The sequence below is a fragment of the Helicoverpa zea genome, chromosome 18 (genome assembly GCF_022581195.2).
Source record: "Helicoverpa zea isolate HzStark_Cry1AcR chromosome 18, ilHelZeax1.1, whole genome shotgun sequence".
Taxonomy (NCBI): Eukaryota; Metazoa; Arthropoda; class Insecta; order Lepidoptera; family Noctuidae; genus Helicoverpa; species Helicoverpa zea.
The window spans coordinates 6,195,944-6,215,775 of record NC_061469.1 but is presented as its reverse complement, the minus strand read 5'-3'; the positions used below and the strand labels follow the sequence as shown (position 1 = coordinate 6,215,775).

Genomic DNA, 19,832 nt, shown 5'->3' with positions numbered 1-19,832 from the left:
TAATGATCATATTTTATAAAAATAACTACGAAAGTAATATACTGACAACATTAGAAATGATATTTTAGAACGATGTCTGTGGAACTTATGCAATCTTTTCAAACTTAATTGAAATCAAATATGTATAATAAATGCCGTAAATTATTTTCTTAATTTTAATGAAATATGTAGTAAATCGTTTACATGTAAAATGAACCTAGAAGTCTTGACTGTCATACATAGAACCCTACTTAATTGAAGACCACGATACTAAGAACATTTTACATAAAAATGTGACGTTTTTGTCATCGGTCGGGTTATACCCACCATTTTGAAAAAGTGTCATTCTTTGGTTACATTGTGGGCTCACGGCTCGGTGAATGGAGTATAGCAATGTTGAACCTACCAGCAGATACCTTAGCAGATCTAAAGTGGTGGCTGGTCAGCTGCCACCAAACCTTGGATATTCATTCGCCACTTCCCTGTCACCTTATAACCACGGACGCCTCCGATGTAGGATGGGGGCACAACTGAACGGAACTCCCGTAATGGGTTCATGGAACGAGAGAGAAAAAGGCTTTCACTGCGATCTGAAAGAGATGCTTGCAGTATTAACTGGAAAATCACGGCAAGTTGCTAAAGAGATCAACAGCCATTTTTCAATGCAGAAATGGGACTGTGGTGTCATATCTAAGAAATCAAGGTGGCACCCGATCAAGGAGCCTACCGAACTTGACGTACAGAGTATTCAGTTATCTTGAGCTGTATCAAATCTATCACGTCGTGAATCATATACCAGCCCTATTCAACAGTCAGGCAGACCATCTCTCCCGACACAAACCTCCACCGGAGTGGCATCTTGTATCAGCAGTGGACCTATTTGCCTCGAAGCGAGCCCAGGGACACATAGTTGTGTACTACGTGCCCCTAGATCTGAAGGACCCGAAAGCGGGGTTCCACGATGCATTTTTCTCAAGTTTTGACTTACCCGCTAGCATGGGTATTACCGCCACCTTACCTTATACCGTAGGTCCTCAGTCATCTCAATTCAGGAACGGGAGTTAATCTCATAGTAGTTCCTTCGGTGGCACCAGGTATTTTGGCGAGCAGATTTGAAGTCCCGATCATTAGCAGTACCCTACACACTGATGAACCTCGAGCAGAAACCGATAGACACAGCAACGGGGATACCCCCTGCCAAGGTCAAGGAAATGGGGGGGGGGAGGGACAAGGAGTCTCTCCGACTGAAGTCTTCTTCAATCCACACGCAACACTTATCAATCAGCTTGGAGTCGATGGTTAAATTGGGGCGAAAAGTATGAAATTGGATCCTATGAATCCTTGAATCCCTATTTGGACCTATACTTACCCAATTTTTAGCGGACTTACACATAGTAAATAAACTAGCATACAATACTATTTTATTACACAAGTCAGTTATAGCTACACTATGCAATGCAGAAACCACTCTAGAGCTAGGTTCACACGTTCTAGTCGGACACATTTTAAAATCAATAGCGCTGAGCAAACCTGTTCCCCGGGAAGCCGTCCATCTGGAATATTGACCAATTGGTAACCTACTTAAGTGCAGTAAACGTAGACGAGAATAATCCATTTGCAACTTCCAGGCACACTGCTGCTCTTTCTTTTGCTAGCTTGTTTCGGAAAGGCGAGTCCATGATCTTTCCTTGCTTGCAATAGACCCAGAACATTTCAAAAACAACAAAGATAATTTAATCTTATGGCCAGTCTTTGGCTCTAAGACCGACAGTTCTAGTCATAGGCAGTCGGGTTGTTGTTTGATGGATAATCAGGAAAATATAAATCTAAGTCCAGTGTATTGGGTCAGAAAGACTAAAGCCTTGTTAGAAGATAGACGGACATCGGCTAATTCCTTAAATTTATTTATATCCGTTAGAGGCCAACCAAAGGCAGGCACCCGAACGATGATGCGGGTGGATTAAGACATTGTTAAAAGAGGCAGGAATAACTACAACCCCAGGAAGCTTCCACTCGGCGGTAGCGTCAAAATCTGTGTTGACAATATACCTTTGGACGATATATTAGCAAAGGGTAATTGGCGATCAGGCAATACATTTGCCCATTTTTACAGAAGGGAAAGATACCCACTAAATAGAAGTAGCAAGTTATCTCGATTATTTAATTAATCCAGCTGATTAATGTCTATATTTTTGTTACTATTGTTATTAAGAAGTATCGCAATGTTTTTGTTAATTACTATTAGAAAATGAAATCAATTTTGCTTTTGTTCTTGCATCTCTCTTTTAATTTTTATTACTCATCCTTCGAGCCCCTTTCCCAACTATGTTGGGGTCGGCTTCCAGTCTAACAGGATGTAGCTGAGTACCAGTACCAGTTAACTTTGATTACATTAGTATTCCAGGACGCAATACACATACTTACATGTGATTACTCGTGTACCTAAGTACCTATTTACATACACAATTTCATTGTGCTTTTGCTCACATTGGCGTCCACTTCCACCAGGCGATAACAAACACGTCTCAAACTAGTAAGCTTCAAATAACGGTCAAGAATTTAATAGCAGCGTTTTACCTGAAATAAAACGCATATTAAATACTTACCTTATTTGAAGCTTACATTTTAATTTCTGCCTGGTGTTTTCGACTCAATGACGAACTGTGGCCGCCGAGAACACTCGTCGCCTCCTGCCTGGTGGGGAGTGAAACTGGTCGGTGTGCGAGAGAGATGCAAGATATGGGGTAGAAAAGGACGGAGATAAAAGCGGAAAACACGTAGGTGCCTATCTCAAACTAGTAAGCTTCAAATAAGGTAAGTATTTAATATGCGTTTTATTTCAGGTAAAACGCTGCTATTGTGTATTTTATGTGCTGATTTTTTAGTTATTGATCATAAATAAGTGCACGAAATGTATTGCAACGGATTGAAAATGTTATAAATATGACGTTTGTGTTGTGTTTGAGAAAGTGATGCGATTACTTATTGGTAAGTTTTCACCAAATTTGAAATGCCTAACTTTTCGATAGACTTAAAAACACCGTAATTATTATCTTTTTCTGAATTAACTGACCCCATTTGACCTTTGCACGTTGTTGTCAAATAAGTGAGCTCTAAAGTTATAGTTAAAATACTTCTGATCAGGCATTACGGACTTAGAATTCATGTGTTGAAAGTTAATACAAATTTTTGACTTCCATGTCGCGATTCAAAATATCCCGCCGAATCAACGGTAAAGTCATATGTCAAAATCTTGTCGAGCAGAGGGGTTAAATTGATAGACTTCACGACGACGATTTTTAGACTTTACGGTTAATCAGAAACCAAAGAGTCTGATAACCAGTCTTAATAAATCGGGTTGCCCGGGTTTACTGAGTTGAAAAAGTCAAATAGATTCCTCGAAGTAGGTAAATTAAAAGATCTGGTACTTAGTCATCTGGTGAGACTGGAAGCCTACCACAACCTCAACATAGTTTTGGGAAAAAGCTAGGCACATGATAATGACTATGACAATATGGAGTGTAAAATTCAAAAAGAATTTAAATTATAATTGACATAAATATTAATGTGCGAATAGAGGAGAATAGATATCTACAAAAATCTATAATAATACAAATTGCGCTATTATAATCCAAATTAACATCAAAAGAACTTTATTTACAAACATGTTTATTTATGTTTCGGACACTCAACAGACAACAATAGCTAGATAAAAGGCAACAATGTATTTTGCTTCTCGCATTACAAATAGGTCTTTGGTAAAGGTTACAATATTGGAACATGATTATAAGGAATTAAAAAAATCTTTAAAGCCAAGATAGATTCTGGCAGAGAGTCTACCTTTAACTATTCACTATGGGACTCCCACAGTCCCAAAAAAGGAACTAAAGTTGGTCCATATTTAGGTGTCAATTTAGTCATAGATTAGTATAGTTCTCGTTTACGATAAACTTTTGCAGTCACGGACCGTTCCGCGACTTTAAAGTAAATTCCGAACTCCGAAAAGGTAGGTAGGTACTTAAACGCGCATTTGGCTCACACACCGTATCTAAATCACCCTGTCCGCATCGCTATTCGATTTAATGCTTATCAAGGGCACCCTGTATAAAACAGCTGAGTGCTGGTGGACAATTCAAGGAGACTATATACTTTTGGCAGTAAATTAATTCTAATTGAGATACGGCAGTGTTCCGCTGAATTAAATTTGAGAAACTCTCGCTAATGATGACCTCACACTGGTTTCTTCTACTTCAGTAATATTTGACATTACAGATGGCAAAGGAATTATAATCTTGCGCGCGCGTTGCCTGAAAATGTCAAATATTTTTACGAATTAACTACTGAAGACGAGGTGAAGTTAGGAAGGTAAGACATCATTGGACGTAGGTAATTTAAAAAGAAGCATTGGCACTAATCACATATACGTATACTTATCTTACCGGCTTCTATCTTTATTTGTCTGGTTCCATGGCTGTATTTCAGTCTCACCCCAAATCAAAAATATGATTCCGCTCATAAATAATACAGATGCATGAAAGCACCAGATATGCTTCCACACCATTGGCAAATTCTGAAACGATATTCATAATAGCAATATGTCTTTTAAATAATGACTGTCATAATTATGTAGAGCTCAATTCATTATGGTAACTAACCGTGTGATTACATAAAGTTACAACAAATTTTATTATGTACTAGCAAACCCGGCGAACTCCGTTCCGCCACCAGATGGCTTCGTTTTACGTAACATATTGTTTGGTGATATTTTTTTTTGTTTTTCCTGAATTTTCTTTACTATAAACCTCACGGAGCCCGAGACCTTTCCAACGAATGCAAAACCGTGGAAATCGGTTCGTGCGTTCTGGAGTTATAGCGTCAGGGAGGAAAACCGGACTTATTTTTATATAGTAGATATATTGATTCCTAAGGTCGGGCCCTTTGATATATATCGTGCTCTATAGTGCAGATGTTGTTAAATCCTTTATGAACTGCAGATATCACATGTACGCGGATGATATCCAGCGGTACACATCTTTCAAGGGAGATGATGTGGTATCTACAGTTCCGAGGATAAATGTGGATCTATAATGGATACTGACTAGGTCTGAAGATCTAGACACACGGCAGTGTGTCCGCCAAGTTCGAGCAAAAAAAGCAACACACCGGCCGTGGGTTATATTACACGAACCATTTCGGGCCAAATTCGACCCCCCTATAACTCAAAATCTATTTTATTTACGCATATCAAATTTCTAGTATCTGTTGAGACCCCCTCACTTATCTAAAATACAAAATTTCATTAATATACCTATTGTAGGTCTTGAGATATTGACGTCAGAAAATCGCTATTTTTACTATACACTCACTGTTTGACTGACTGACTCACTCATCAAAAACCTAGACCACTTCCAATGGTCGTATTAACTTGAAATTTGGCATGGAGGTAGGCCTTTATGTCAAGGTAAAGGGAAAAATCTGAAAATGGCCAAGTGTGAGTCGGTTTCAAAATAATGAAGGTGTAAATTTATACCCGGTGTAAATTTATACCCCTAAGGAACTAAAACGAACTAAATTTATCTATATTTATATAATATATCTTCGAATGGTCATACCGATCTAAAATTCGTTACAAAGGTTTGTATTTAGTCAAAGTAAAGTAAAAATCGGAAAACGGCCAAGTGTGAGTCACTTTCAAAATAACGAATGTGTAACTTTGATCCACGAACATATGATAACATGTCGTGTCAGTCAGTTGGTAAATCTAGTCCATTTAGTTAATCTAGTTCATTTCTTTGTAAGAAGCATAGTGCATATTCAAAAATCTGAAAGATACTATAAATGAGACATTTCCTTAACTAACTTAATAATAAGAAAAAAATAAAATAAACAACCTTACAAAAATAAATGAAATCCCACCTAAAACAAAAATGTGAAAGACTGCCAAGTTCGATAATATGGGAATGCTTCGCCTATAAAAGAAGTGGGATCTGAATAAGTACCAAGTTCCATACACATACCTCAGTTAAAAATAGTTACTTTTTAATGATGTTACTTGGCAAGTTTTAATATAAAATTAAATACTTGATTCATTGCGTTTAGTAGGTTTATAACAAGGTGTGTGAAAACTTGCCAAGTAACATCATTAAAAAGTAACAATTTTTAACTGAGGTATGTGTATGGAACTTGGTACTTATTCAGATCCCACTTCTTTTATAGGCGAAGCATTCCCATATTATCGAACTTGGCAGTCTTTCACATTTTTGTTTTAGGTGGGATAAATGTTTACTTCTTAATCCTAACAGTTTAGCTGTTAAAATGGTACCATTTATTAAATATTCATGATCGAGCATAATCATAATCGATGTAGATGAATCCATACTTTCGCTCGCGAGTGTAAATTCCCTATCACGGACTAGGACTAGTTCACGTCCTCACGTACCTATCGTAGGTCACGTAATAAATCGTCGTTGTAAATACACATTATTATATAACAATTGCACAAACAGAGTATTGTATTTAAATGAATGATGGTAATTTTATGTCTATAGCTTGAGACACATATTGAGTAGATTGGTAGCAAAGTAGTAGCACGTAGGACAGTAAGTGGGGTAAGTGAAAACTACCTATTTTATGCGACTAGGTAAAGGGCCCTAGCAGGTCAACCTACCCGAATCTGCCAAATTTTACCCATCGAACATCAACCTTCCACGATTGTGATAAGGTTGAAAATCTATTGAAGAAATTTGACAGATTCAGGTAGATTGGTGTGCACTTCTGAAGCCCTTTGAGTTTGACGCCCCACTCTATTAGACTAGGTATGTAGCTTTTGTATGAACGAAAATAGGTAGTACCTTATACTTGTATGTTACTTGTCCAACACAAAGAGATATTATTATGCCTGACGTATTCCCAATTATTTTAATGATGGTATTGATAGAATTCACGTATGTAGGCGTCAGCTCCTGAAAAATAAATCTTACGACACCTACTACTACTACCACACGTAACACCTATCGTACAGTTATTCTCTTAAATTGGTTGGCTTGTATATACGTTTATGGAAGGTTAAAAATCACCAATAACCACGAGTTGAATACTATATACGCTAAATACGCGAATCGTAAATTCTACCAGTCCAGAGGAATATTTTCCCATTTTCCAATATTTCATCAAATGCGTCTGAACAACTTACATAACACAGGTCCAACGTAAGATCCATTCCAGCAGCGGTTAACGCAACTGCTAAAGTTAGCAGAAAGGGACCAGGAATGATCGGCAGCAACCATGAAACACAAACCAACATTCCAGGGATGACGTGAGCTAGAGCAAAAAAACCTGTCAGTTCAGTCAACTTTCAGCATAATGTAGCCGCCGTCTGAAGGAACTATATATTTCCCGCACCTAGATAAAAAGTGTCATGTCTTTTCACACGTTCTAGTCTACCTGTATTCCTATCTACCAAACAAATCAGCCACTAGGCTTGACGTGAAATCCTGTCGGGCAGATTGGCAAATACTAAGGCTTCTTTTATCCGGGTGCAGGATTCGTTTATCTTAGGACGGGTTGAAACCGCGGGGCACTGGTAGTCATTTCATATAATTGAGTTATTTCTTAGTTTTTACTATGTTTGGATTGTAAGGAAATACATATATGTGTAAATGATAATTCCCATACTTACACACTATGATGAAATATTTCCTGAGATGTTTTATCCGACATACTTGCGGCTTATATTTGTAATTGTGAACAGTTTGTATAAGGATTGTTCCCAGCACTAAACGTAAGAAAAATGGTAATGCTGTAAGCGCCGATGCCTGAAAAGTTGTAAACTTTTTATCCATCCATCTGGGAAGTTAATGAATATGTGTGAGAGCTTAGTATTGTGTTCGAATTGTATGTAGGTACATGTAAACTTAACTTCTTAATATAAATATTAGTTTCTAGGAAATGTCTCTAAAATAATTTCTGAAGTGTATATCTACTAGGTTCGAAAGTTCTCAGAATCTGAAAAATAATATCGACACTAAGTAAGAACTGGTTTTGCTAACCGTATAAATGGAGTATTTGATGACTCTAGAATAGAAAAGTGGACCGTAGAGACAAAGGGAAATAATCATCCAAGAGTATCCAAAGTTGAGGATGCAGAGTGCCCAAAACGGCACAGACCTTAGTATTAGCCGCCATGGAGCCTGAGCATTTGTCGACTGAAATGAAACCATGTCATCATCATACGAAAAATTCTAAAATTGATAAATTCATCACCTCCCGAGCCTATTTCCCAACTATGTTGGGGTCGGCTTCCAGTCTAACCGGATGCAGCTGAACAGGGAGCGACTGCCCTCAGATCAGACATCCTGAACCCATAAAAAATTATAAATTCTAAAATTAAAATTAAGTACTTACTTTTATTGCAAAAATGTTCCCAATTGTATTAATTAAATATGTCTGTTCCTCGTCAGATATATAGGGGTGTTTCCTTGGGCTATCGGTGACAATGAAGACCCAAATAATAGCCCATATCATTTGTGTGCTTCCAGATATGTAAAAGCCTACGCGCCAATGCGAGTAGTAATGTACTGCCGCACACATGAGAAATGTGCAGAAACTCCCCGTGGTTATACCTGATGATAAATGTAGATAAGTCCGTGTACATCGTGATGACTAGAAAATCGTTTTACTAAAAAAACTAAAATGCAACGAAAAATACTGTACGGTGCATCGGTCGAGAAGTCGGTGTCTAGTAGTTACGCTTATTTCGCCACCGACTTCTAGACTGATTTTGGGCCACCTTGGGATTGTTGGTCTCCCTCTCGGAAGTACATTAGGTGACCTGATTCGAGGGTTATGGTGTCCTCCCCCTCTCTTCGAACTTCACATAACCCTAATATGTGCCACCTAATCTTCCCAAGTTCCACCTCGAGTTGCGCCAGATGCGAGTCAAGCCGTAGCGTGCGGCCGTTGTACGTCGCAAGAGTCAGTTGTGTTTGGTGGCCTCCCGTAACCCGGAGATTCTTCGCACCCCCTGTCCCGCCGTAACCACGATCGCCACCGTGACCGGGAATAGCGGGACTGCCGGGAACTAGGGGCCGTGGCTTTTTTGTGCTGCTCATAGAGGTATTTAGCCTACTGCTATCACGCTGGCCAGACGGGTTGATAGATACCTATTACATGCCTTAATCACTGCACACGATAGGAGAATTTTACTGTATAAAGTACTTGCCACAATACGCCCACATAAAGTGGTTTCTCTCTGTAGGAGGTACCCAGTACCTTAACACCTGAACCATGCTCGGCTGCATTGCTCCCTGTTTCGAAATTAAATTTTCTTAAAAGTTTTTCTAAGAAGTATAATAACTATAAACCTTGGTCTAACTTTGGTCGTAACATAAACGCATATCTAACGGATAGAACGCTCCGAACAAATCGAGTCCCAATTTATCCCAGGAATTACAGATAAAGGACCATGGGCAAAAATGTATGAAGCCTGGGCTCACCCACCAACAGAGATGAGACCACTTTGAATATACTTGTAAAGCACTAAATATAAAGATTTAAACTCATTTTTGCGAAGAATCCATGGGGTTATTTTGCTAGAAATATTTTTCTCCGACCATAAATAAACTAATATTCTGCAAAAAGTAGTGCTGTTATGACAGTGTAGGTTTTGTTATTGAACACCTTTAACTAGTTTTAATTCCAGGTTTAATGTATACATAAAAATAAAACAGCTGCTAACAGTTACAATTATTTTTGTTAACATTTCAATCAATATCAATAATAATGTCGTCTAAATATCCTGCCGGTGGATTAAATTGTGAGTGCCTGCCTAACCCTAGACACCATATTATTGAAATGATATGAGCACAACTTCCTACTGAGCGTCTACCTGTTAGACACGAGCAGTAATACTGAGCGATGGCATCTCGACCCATTTCGTTTCTGTTTACCAGAATGTATACCTACGTAATATGTAATCCTATTTAGGTTCATATCTTTTTTTGCCATGGAATTGAAGGTGCCCAAAGAAACAATTTTAGTACAAACAAAAACCTTCACAACGGCATATGCTATATAACTCTGTTGGACAATGAGCCCAATTTGACTCATGGTCCTTTTAAAAAAGTTACGTGACAGCTGTGTACGACAGTTGAAATTGAAACAATATCGTCGATATCTACGTGTTCGGCTTGGGTAGATGTCCGTTCCCCATAAGTCAGATATACCAGAATATATTATTTATTTTATTATTTATCGTCGTTATAAGCTCGCTGTTTGTATTCCGGTTGTACCTACCTAATTGGTAAAGACAATACTAACAGCACAAAATCCTTTTATAATCCGTGCTGAAAACAGCGCCCAATAGTGATAATTAGTGCAAGCGGGTGTAAGGCAGCTAAGCACCCCTGATATCATTCCAGCGATGCCTGCTACCCACGTTGGACCTAGCCTGGAACAGTTGTGTCTGATTATATCTATACTATATAATCTATATCAACATATTATATATTTTAGCAGTGGTACCTAAAAGCTAAAACCATTTGAACGAGTCGGTCCTTAAGTTATTGGACAAATAACACTTTCACCTTGTGGGGTAGTGTATGATTCTACCGGCGAAACCGTACGATAGTGTATGATTCTACCGTATCAATACAATGCAACCTCACCTATCTCCAATGCTGTGGAATATTGGAAAGCAAACACAGTATCCTATATGATAGGCTGAGAATAATCTCCCGACTCTAATATCATCCCAGTTTATTCTGTCCAACATCTGAAAAGCCATATAAAAAGAAAATGATTTGGTAATCCTAGGAGAGCAATCTTGCCTTTGTTGAAACATTGCTTGTCACAATTGTTTGCTGTGGGCTTAACATACTGATTCACATATTATGAACGATAGGTACCTACTAATGCTAAATTGACAATACAATGCATCTCCTATCTATGTATTTGTAAATAAAACGGTGCCAGTGCCAGTTACATTTGTTTAAGATTTAATAGAAAAGATGCAATTACACGCTCATCTCACAGTACTCCAGACATACCGACAGTCATCCAATCGTCCGCAAACAAATCGCAGTCAGGCTTGGCGTCCAAGAGTGCCTTGAGGGCGGATAGAGTGCGTGTAATCTATGGGATATTGTGAACTACCGACCGTGTGGCTCGTGGCAGCAAACAGCTTATGCCTGCTACAACGTTTATGATTTTATGGAGCATAAATCTGTAATAGTCCTACATGTAGTTCCCGTTAACCACACCCGCACCGACAGTGCATTTTTTATATTTTTTACTCACTTCTATAGATCCTAAGGTAAAAAGATAATACAAAAGACATTAAACTTATAACAAAATGTAATACCCCTGCTCTCTTAGAACTACGCTGAAGAGTTCCATTTTCGTTTTCAATTATGTTGTCATCTCTCGTCATTACTTGTGCCATTACAACTATATGAACGCTCAGGTTGTTACGGACAACGTAAATTAAAAAATATCCAAGAAATATCATCAATCCAACCTAAAAGATAAAAGAATAAGACAGCAGTTATGCATCACTTTTTAGGTTGTTCAGTACTCATCAACTAATAAACTATATGTACAATTACATATTTAACACTTACTATTGCACGTATCCTAATTTTAAACATTGCTATTTTCCAAAATATGTACATAATGTCAGTAGCTAAATCATGACCATGTAGAAGTAGATTTAGGGGCTACGCACATTCAGCTCCATTCGCCTTTTGCTGAACGAATTTAACTTTTGTTGTTTTTACAGTTCATACCTATGTGTTTCCATATAAAATCGCCTGCTAAAGGGATAGAATACAGAGCTGGACAGGAAGGTGGTAGGTACCGTTGAGTTCTCTCGTCTCCATCATCAGTTCAGCTTATCTTAAACATAACCATTTTTAGCTGAGGCGTGCCTAAAATTTTTAGAAGTTACCGTCGATTTATTAAGGTTGCCATCATCAGAACCGTACAGTGATGAAGCGCATGATTGAAAGTAATAATACCTTTATGTAAATTGAGTCTTTAAGGTTTTGAACCTATGTAACCTGAAAACAAAGTTAGGTATTTTAATTTTGATCAATTTCTGAACCTAATGGCACTGAAACCTTTTGGGAAGACACCCTTTCAAGCAACAAAGAATTGTTCTAATCTTTTAAGAAATTATCTGTAATTTATTTATTTATATTAATGCGTGAACTTTGTGCGTGAGCAAACATCGCAATTGAAAAATCCTCCTCCTTTTTGGAAAGTCGGTGCAAAATAAAACAAACATATCTACTCTAGGAACGTTTTATTATATTCACGTTAAAACAGAACAAATCATAATTTTACCAAGTTACTAGACAAGCTCACTATTACACAATTTATAAACAAACACTAGTTTATAAGTTCACGTGGACTACATGTACTAAAGAAAATACAAAGGCACTAAAAAAATACGGGGTTTAAAGCATTCGGCTTTTAACTACAAATCCGATTTGAGTGCAGTTAAAATAGGAAAAAATTAAACCTGAATGAATTCATCAAAATTACTTATTACCAATTTTAATAGCAACAATAAATATATTAATTTTTGCAGGTTTTTATAGCATTTTGCAACATGAAGAGATCGACTTAAGCGGTGTAGGCAATTGGAGAGGTTCAGCAAGAGTCGTCTCCGTAGCAGACGCAGGTTTCACGGTTATTTCGCGAAATACCTTCATCAGGTTCTGCGGCTTTGCGCGAAAAGATCATAGTAATAAGAAAGCAGCAGCTAGTTCGTATATCGGCCTGCGAGCTGCACCTTGAACCTCAACTGGTCCAAATATAGACTTATCGCCTTACAATTTTACGAGCCATTTCAACTTTAACTCCTATGGAGAGTAGATAGAGGCTCCATTTTTTTAAAGGCACGCAATAATGTATAAATAAAAATTATATTATATTAACTGTCCATGTTTTCGATTAGCAACCTTTATACTAAGATAACGCATTCAAGTTTAGGAAGAACGTTTCGGCCTTATACACTACTTACTCACAAATTAAAATTTAAGGATATTTTTTCACAGCTTTTTTGGTGATTCTCAACAAACGGCATCCAAAAGAAAAACAGCAAATGAAATATCAGCAAATTTTTCTTCGAGTGTCTAGTTCTCAGATCTCTCGATGAATATCTTAAAGGTAATAGTAACTAAAAAAAACTAACGAAATAAAAAAAAACAGAATTATGCCCGTTTAAAAAGGTAGGTGCATCCAAAAAAAAAGTTTTATTATTTAGCTAGACAGCTTTTCTTTCCTTTTACTCGAAGGCCCATGCACCTTTCTTTAGATGAGCAAAACAGTTTTTTTATTTGGTAGGAGAGAGAAAGAGCGAAAGAAATGCATTAAATAAATCATGGCCAGCTCTGAAAACTACAGGACACTTAAAGCATAATACATATTTTTCTGTAAGATAATTTTCCTTAGATATCCTGCCTGTTGATAATCACTGAAGGAAATAAAAGCCATGAAAACACATCCTTAATTTTTTGTGAGTAGTATTTGTACTTACCTAGAAGCGATGCAACTCTAAATTAAAGTGCGTTGTATCTTCGATGTAATTATTACTTTTGTAGTGGGAATTGTAATAGTTAATCTAAACAACAGACGAAAACCTTTTTTTTTAACGATGAACCCTGAGCTACGGTAGGGTATACCAGAGTGTAACGTACTGACTGCTTCATCTAACCGTGAAATGATTCCATTTTGCGATCTCACGATAAGAAGAGCTCCCTAAATGCTTCTTATGCTCCCAGTTATCGCCGATAAAAACAGAAAAAAAATTATATAGCACTAATAAAATCTCTCCGTGCAGGGATAGAATAGGATTTAGGAGATAATACTTGATTATATTAAACATTAGACACATTTACAAGAGGTTATTTTTCAAATGTTATTATAAGTACGCTCTGCCTTTCTAAAATTTAAAGCACTGACATTAATACGTTATGCAGTTTTTCGATTTTTAAAATTAATTATTATCTTTATTTTATTGTAAAAAAAAGTAAAAACAAATCCAGAACCTTGTTTATCACCTATGTTAATTGTAATAAAATAATTACTTTTTCCCACTTTTTCCACTAGCAGGTGGTGTTTCTGCTTTGCCCCAGGGCCTCCAAGAGAGTACACCAGCCGCGGGTTCGTCCTCTTGGCGATAATTCCACTTTTGAATGTTGCCAGTTCCGAAAATAATGAAAAACAATGCTGCACCGATGTAAGCTGCTGCACCCACGTAGAAAACTGGACCCCAATTATCAAAAGTGTTCTGTAATTAGATAGATAATTTACCGATACTTTCTTTCATTAAGAATTTAGATTTTTGTTTCTAGTAAAGATAAGTTCTTAAAGAGTTATAGACTGTGAAGGGGATACCTACTAAACGAAATCAAACATGCGTTCAAACTCTTACCCCAGTCTTTGTAAAGTATGCCGTAATCATAGGTGTGAAAAAGCCAGCCGTACTACCGATAGCATTAGCAATTCCATATAAAGTGCCTGCATAGTTCGGTGCCAGATCTTGATGATTCTGTAGGTTGGTCAACGTTGCTGCTCCGTTCATGCCCATGGAAAATGTAATCAGGCTTATAGATACAGGCCAATTGCATCCAGCAGAAACCAGGCACCCTAACAATAGTCCAGGGATTATGTGTGAGAAGATGCAGAAGAACTTTCTTATCCGGGTCGTAGGCCATATTTGTCTCCCCAGTAAGTAGTCTCCGATCGATCCAAATATCGGTGCAAAGAACAACCTTGCCAAGTATGGAAGAGCAGAAAGCGCTCCAGCAGCTGATAATTGAAATCCCAATACGTTTTTAACGAACATAGGTCCGGCTGTCAGTATGAAGTACAAGCCCCAAAGATTTCCATAGTGAAGAACAGTCATAGCTAAGAACGGCAGTGATGTAGCAATTTTCTTAAAAGGTGGCATTGACTGAAAAGGAAAATAATAATAGTTATGGTTTTATTGATCAATATTATCTGAGCATACCTACTCATACAAAGACAATGCGTTTATAGTATGGTCAGTGGCGAAATGAAAATGTTCGTCCCCTTAAAGTCGATTTTCGCTTGCAGTATATAGAAATAGGTACAATAAACAACTAAGTCAACATACCAACCAGAGCAAGAAACAGTTCTGCTAACATCTAAGTCTATTTTTATACTCAAATTGAGAAGTATTATACGTCTTGACAGCCATATATGTAGTTAGTACTGCCAAAAATATTAAATTAAAGCACCCCTTATTAATAAAACGGACTTACAAAAAATTTAAGATATCGTGTACGACCTTTAAAGCTGTTATCAAACGATTTACTCGGGTGAATGATCCACTCACTATTAGGGTTAAGTAGTCAACTAGGAACCCTTTTAGTTTGCCATGCCTGTCCGTCCGTCCGTCCCCTGTAATTATTAGTGTCACAGTAAATATTAGCTCACCTTGGATTTGGTCTGGACCCTGTCTCCTAAAGCTGTTAATATATAAGTCTTTTCCTTTTCGGATATCATTTTATGTTCATGAGGAGAATCGGCTACGAGATACCACCAGATGAAACACCACGCAGCTGCTATGGCAGCAGGTACGTAGAAAGCTGCCGACCACCCATGATGTTCCATTATGAGACCCGTCAGGCTCCAAGTAACGACTGTACCAAGAGTACCTCCCATCAAAGCAGCAATAAATTTCCCTTTTTCTGCTTGTGGTACCCATCGAGCGACCAGACAGTGTAGGCACGGATATATGAAACCCTGGAAAGTGGAATTTGCATAAGTTGTCTTTTACAAACAAGTTTAATAGGTATCTTAAACTTAGTTCAAAGCATATAGTTTTGACAGATCGGGTTCCTCCGGTACTAACCTGGACATTCGAGGGTTGCTCGGTTAATGAAGGCTTTGAATTGCTTGAGCGCCTTGTCTCTACCATTTCTGAAGAGGCTTACAATGTAAGAATTTAAGTGGAGTTTCAATATTCGGGATATAATCTGCCGCGATTGGGTAACTACTAGCATAAATCCTGTCTAGCCTCCCCTATTGCTTCAAATGACATATTGACTTTTACTTACCGCAGCCAATCCTAAGATGAGTCTAATAATAACTAATGTGTAGTAGCCTAGGTCGGCAGCCATTGGAGACAATGCCGTCACGAAGGCACTGATCAACGTGACAACGAAGACCAGAAGACGCGGCCCATAACGCTCGGCGGCCATTCCACCAATCAGTGAGGATATTGGGTAAGTCCAGAAATATGTCCCTAAGATTAGCCCCTGTTCAGCCACAGACCAGTCGTACACTTTTCCATACCTTTTTTCTTCTTCCTGCAATCAGGCCAAAACAAATTTAATTCAAGGATAACTTAGAACGACTGAGCGACTTTTTAAAAGTGTTTTCAAAACTATAGTTACTTCCAATGGGTAACCGTCAGCCTCGCCAGGGTAGTGAACTACATCGCCGCTCACATGCTTCATGGAGCTTTGACTTCCACATGGAGACCCTCCTGCACTGTAAAAATTAAACAAACATTGATGACATTGTGACACCACTCAATCATTACTAATACAGTAGGCAATCTGTTAGCAGCCGACTAAGTTTGCGGCGTATCGGTTTAGTGTACTAGTTTTGTACTGTGGGCAGTTTAACAAATACCTACTGATAAATCAGCGTCGCTTAATGATCTACAACAGCCGCGTACGACGCACATAAATTCATGGGCGTAGCCACACTGGGGCAAGCTGGGGCACTTGCCCCACCCTGGGCCCTAGCTCTGACCTATAAGGTGTCTGATTAAACAATGTTTTTTTTACTAACTCTAACTAACACATCAACAATCATACTATTCGTAAGATATTGCACAAAAATTGTCGACTTTGAAAAGAGCGCGATATAAACAAAATGCACGCTCGAGTTCCCGAACGTGCGCGGTGCGCGCGTCATTTGAAAGCGAGCCGTATTCCCTAAAAGAATAGATGGTATGTGGCGTAGCGAGCCGAGCCGTCCATCCAATCCAAAAAATAATGCATTGAAAGAGATGGAACTGGTATATGTGATCAAAATTTCGGAAATACAATTTTATCCTAGTGTAAAAACCGCGCTCGCTATTTTGCTTGCCCAGCCATGTACAATACAACGATCGTTTAGCACAATGGTTCTTAACCGGTGGTGCGCGGACCACTGGTGGTCCCTGGAAGCATTCCAAGTGGTCCGTGACGCTTAGCTGCGCGACGTTGCTATACGTTATCTAACTTTATTTTTATCGACCTACCTATGCGAGATTACCTATGCGAGCGAGGGGGTTTTCGTATGGACGTATATCCCCCATTCATGAAAATGTATATTTGGGCGACATTCAGAAACTATATGCCCTTATTTTTGCATTTGTCAACAAACACGTATTTTACGTAATATTTGGTTTAAGTCCGATAAAAATTTCGCGCTCGCTTCGCTCGCGTATTCAGAAACTATATGCCCTTTTTTGTCAACAAACAAAGAGTTAACTTCGTTTGGGCTAAATTTTACGTAATATTAGGTTTAAGTCGGTTAAAAATTTCGCGCTCGCTTCGCTCGCGTATTCAGAAACTATATGCCCTTATTTTTGCATTTGTCAACAAACAAAAAGTTAAGTACGTTTGGGCCTTGGGCTAAATTTTACGTAATATTTGGTTTAAGTCCGATAAAAATTTCGCGCTCGCTTCGCTCGCGTATTCAGAAACTATATGCCCTTTTTTGTCAACAAACAAAGAGTTAACTTCGTTTGGGCTAAATTTTACGTAATATTAGGTTTAAGTCCGATAAAAATTTCGCGCTCGCTTCGCTCGCGCATTTGGAAACTACATAGGCAAGTTTTTCATTCTTTGCATTTGCTTATCTAAACAACTGCTGACATGCGTTTAGGTTTGAGTAGTAGTACTGTACCAAAAATTCAGAAATTAGTAAAGAGAATGCAGTCACAAAAATCTCATTAAATTAAAATCTCTAACTTTTAATTTTTGCTAAATAATAAAGAAATGAGTACTAATTATAAAGTATGCTTGTATTCTTTATCAAAGTACTCTCAATTTAGGTAAATCGATGAGGTGGTCTCCGGCAAGACAGACTTTTGGTAAAATGGACCCTCATGACTAAAAGGTTAAGAGCCACTGGTTTAGCACATTACGGAAGGTCAAAAAATGGTCGTGGCTTCGCTCAACCATGAGCGAAAATCATTTAAGCGGCCTGTGTATGCTAAGTGTGCACAGAACAAGGGTCTCACAATCGAAAAATATTTTTTTTGAAGAAGTGTTTAACAGGTTCTGCCAGAACCCACGCCGTCGTCTTTTGAAGTAATATTACTCATACATATACTTAGTTAAAACTTTAATTAATAAAAACTGAGCATTCATAAATAAAACTATAAAATCTGTCTTGCGTGTGATTGTTTATTTTCTGTACCTGAAAATATAAACCTCTCAAATTAAGAGATTAACAAGTTTGAGATTAACGGCTCAAGATACAAAAAATCGGAGGGCTGCCCCACCCTGAACCCAAAGCTGGCTACGCCCATGCATAAATTCAATCTATTTATAACTAAATATTTTTCCTAACATTTAATGTCATGGATTTCCGCAAAGAAACCCTTTCTTCCATAATTTAAGTAAGTGTGCATTGTAACTATGTATAAATAATGTATACTTACGAAGCGTTACGGCTCACTGGCGGGACCATGCCAATTATAGTGATACTCATGCCTACTCGAAGCATGTACGTCACCCAACAACATGTGAACAGCATGATCCATAAGGTGACACGGACGGGAATAACAGCTGTGGAATTATAATTTGTACACAACTTTTAGGCAATTAAAACAGACAAACACAATTGGCTGGATTTTTCTACCTACCCCTTCCAACACAGTCATCAGACAATTTGGAGTTGGGATCCAGAACCCCCGAGGCCAAATGATTGTCGACTTTTTTTAACACAACTAATATAAGCTACTTATATATTGTCCTCGTCCCTCATTGCGGACATATGGCGCTAATAGCCTCCACCGAAAATGTCGTTATAAGCTACTTGCAGAATGCATGATGCATGCAATAGAAAACAATGAAGCTCACTTACCCATGTTGTATTTTGTTGTGTTTAGATATAATATATAATAAACATCTACAAAAAAAATATTTATATCTCCAAAAAATAATTTTTCAATAAATTTGTCATAAATCAAAATTTTTTGAATTGTCAATGTCGAACGAATAGATTAAAGAGAATCAGTCAACAAAGGATAAAGTTATATAACGAGGCGATGGTACCTATTCCTGTAGATACCTACAGGGTGACTATTAATTCGACGAATATCCGTAAAAAGCTGATAGAAGTGCTCAAGAACTCAAATTAAACAGCCCTCTTGGGCGAAGTTCTATAGTTTCAGATTTATTTGAAATTTTTGAACTTACAGATTTCTCGAAAAGTGCTTTTTAACATGATCCATTCGGACAAATTCGAACCTAATACATTTAGGGCCGGCGCCCACTGACGGCGTGACACGGCATGGCACGGCAGGTCGTACAGTGGCATTCCGCGGTATGCAGTGGTATCCCGCGGCGTGCAGTGGCATGCCGTGGCATCCAGCTGAAAGCCCAGCCACTCTGGCATTCATCAATTTTGCGCCCTGCGCCGCACCGAAATGCTGTACATGTTTCAACCTTATTTCAACTAGCTAGCAATCATAATTCCTCGACCCCTAAGTGTCCCATACGTCTCGCGGGATGCAGGCCACCGCATCCTGCGGCACGTCGCGTCATGCCGCGGCATCCTGCGGCACGTCGCGGCATGCCGTGGCATCCCGCGGCACG

General features: G+C 38.3%; 2 protein-coding genes across 2 annotated transcripts; both read right to left on the bottom strand.

Annotated features, from left to right (window-relative positions):
• Positions 1-4,177: 4,177 nt before the first annotated feature.
• Positions 4,178-11,648, bottom strand: LOC124639163 (sialin-like). Its single transcript, XM_047176399.1, has 12 exons — positions 11,598-11,648; positions 11,339-11,494; positions 10,644-10,750; positions 10,297-10,426; positions 9,200-9,284; positions 8,383-8,600; positions 8,028-8,183; positions 7,658-7,793; positions 7,172-7,299; positions 6,831-6,941; positions 4,419-4,549; positions 4,178-4,286 (listed from the first exon to the last, which is right to left on the bottom strand). The coding sequence occupies exons 1-12, from the start codon at positions 11,646-11,648 to the stop codon at positions 4,178-4,180; spliced, it is 1,518 nt and encodes a 505-aa protein (XP_047032355.1).
• A 2,201-nt stretch (positions 11,649-13,849) lies between these two features.
• LOC124639124 (sialin-like) lies at positions 13,850-19,102 on the bottom strand. Its single transcript, XM_047176355.1, has 7 exons — positions 19,099-19,102; positions 18,674-18,800; positions 16,407-16,503; positions 16,068-16,319; positions 15,445-15,753; positions 14,417-14,938; positions 13,850-14,272 (listed from the first exon to the last, which is right to left on the bottom strand). The coding sequence occupies exons 1-7, from the start codon at positions 19,100-19,102 to the stop codon at positions 14,066-14,068; spliced, it is 1,518 nt and encodes a 505-aa protein (XP_047032311.1). The 3' UTR covers positions 13,850-14,065.
• Between the last annotated feature and the right edge of the window lie 730 nt (positions 19,103-19,832).

What these genes read in the sequence shown, in the direction of transcription:
- LOC124639163 (XM_047176399.1), bottom strand. Translation starts at nt 11,648, where the DNA reads ATGTACATATTTTGGAAAATAGCAATGTTTAAAATTAGGATACGTGCA. An exon ending in TCAAATACTCCATTTATACG is followed by an intron (nt 7,794 to 8,027) that starts GTTAGCAAAACC and finishes ACAACTTTTCAG; the next exon opens with GCATCGGCGCTTACAGCATT. An exon ending in GAAATATTTCATCATAGTGT is followed by an intron (nt 7,300 to 7,657) that starts GTAAGTATGGGA and finishes TTTTTGCTCTAG; the next exon opens with CTCACGTCATCCCTGGAATG.
- LOC124639124 (XM_047176355.1), bottom strand. An exon ending in TCATCTTAGGATTGGCTGCG is followed by an intron (nt 15,754 to 16,067) that starts GTAAGTAAAAGT and finishes TCCACTTTCCAG; the next exon opens with GGTTTCATATATCCGTGCCT. An exon ending in GGGTCCAGACCAAATCCAAG is followed by an intron (nt 14,939 to 15,444) that starts GTGAGCTAATAT and finishes TTTCCTTTTCAG; the next exon opens with TCAATGCCACCTTTTAAGAA.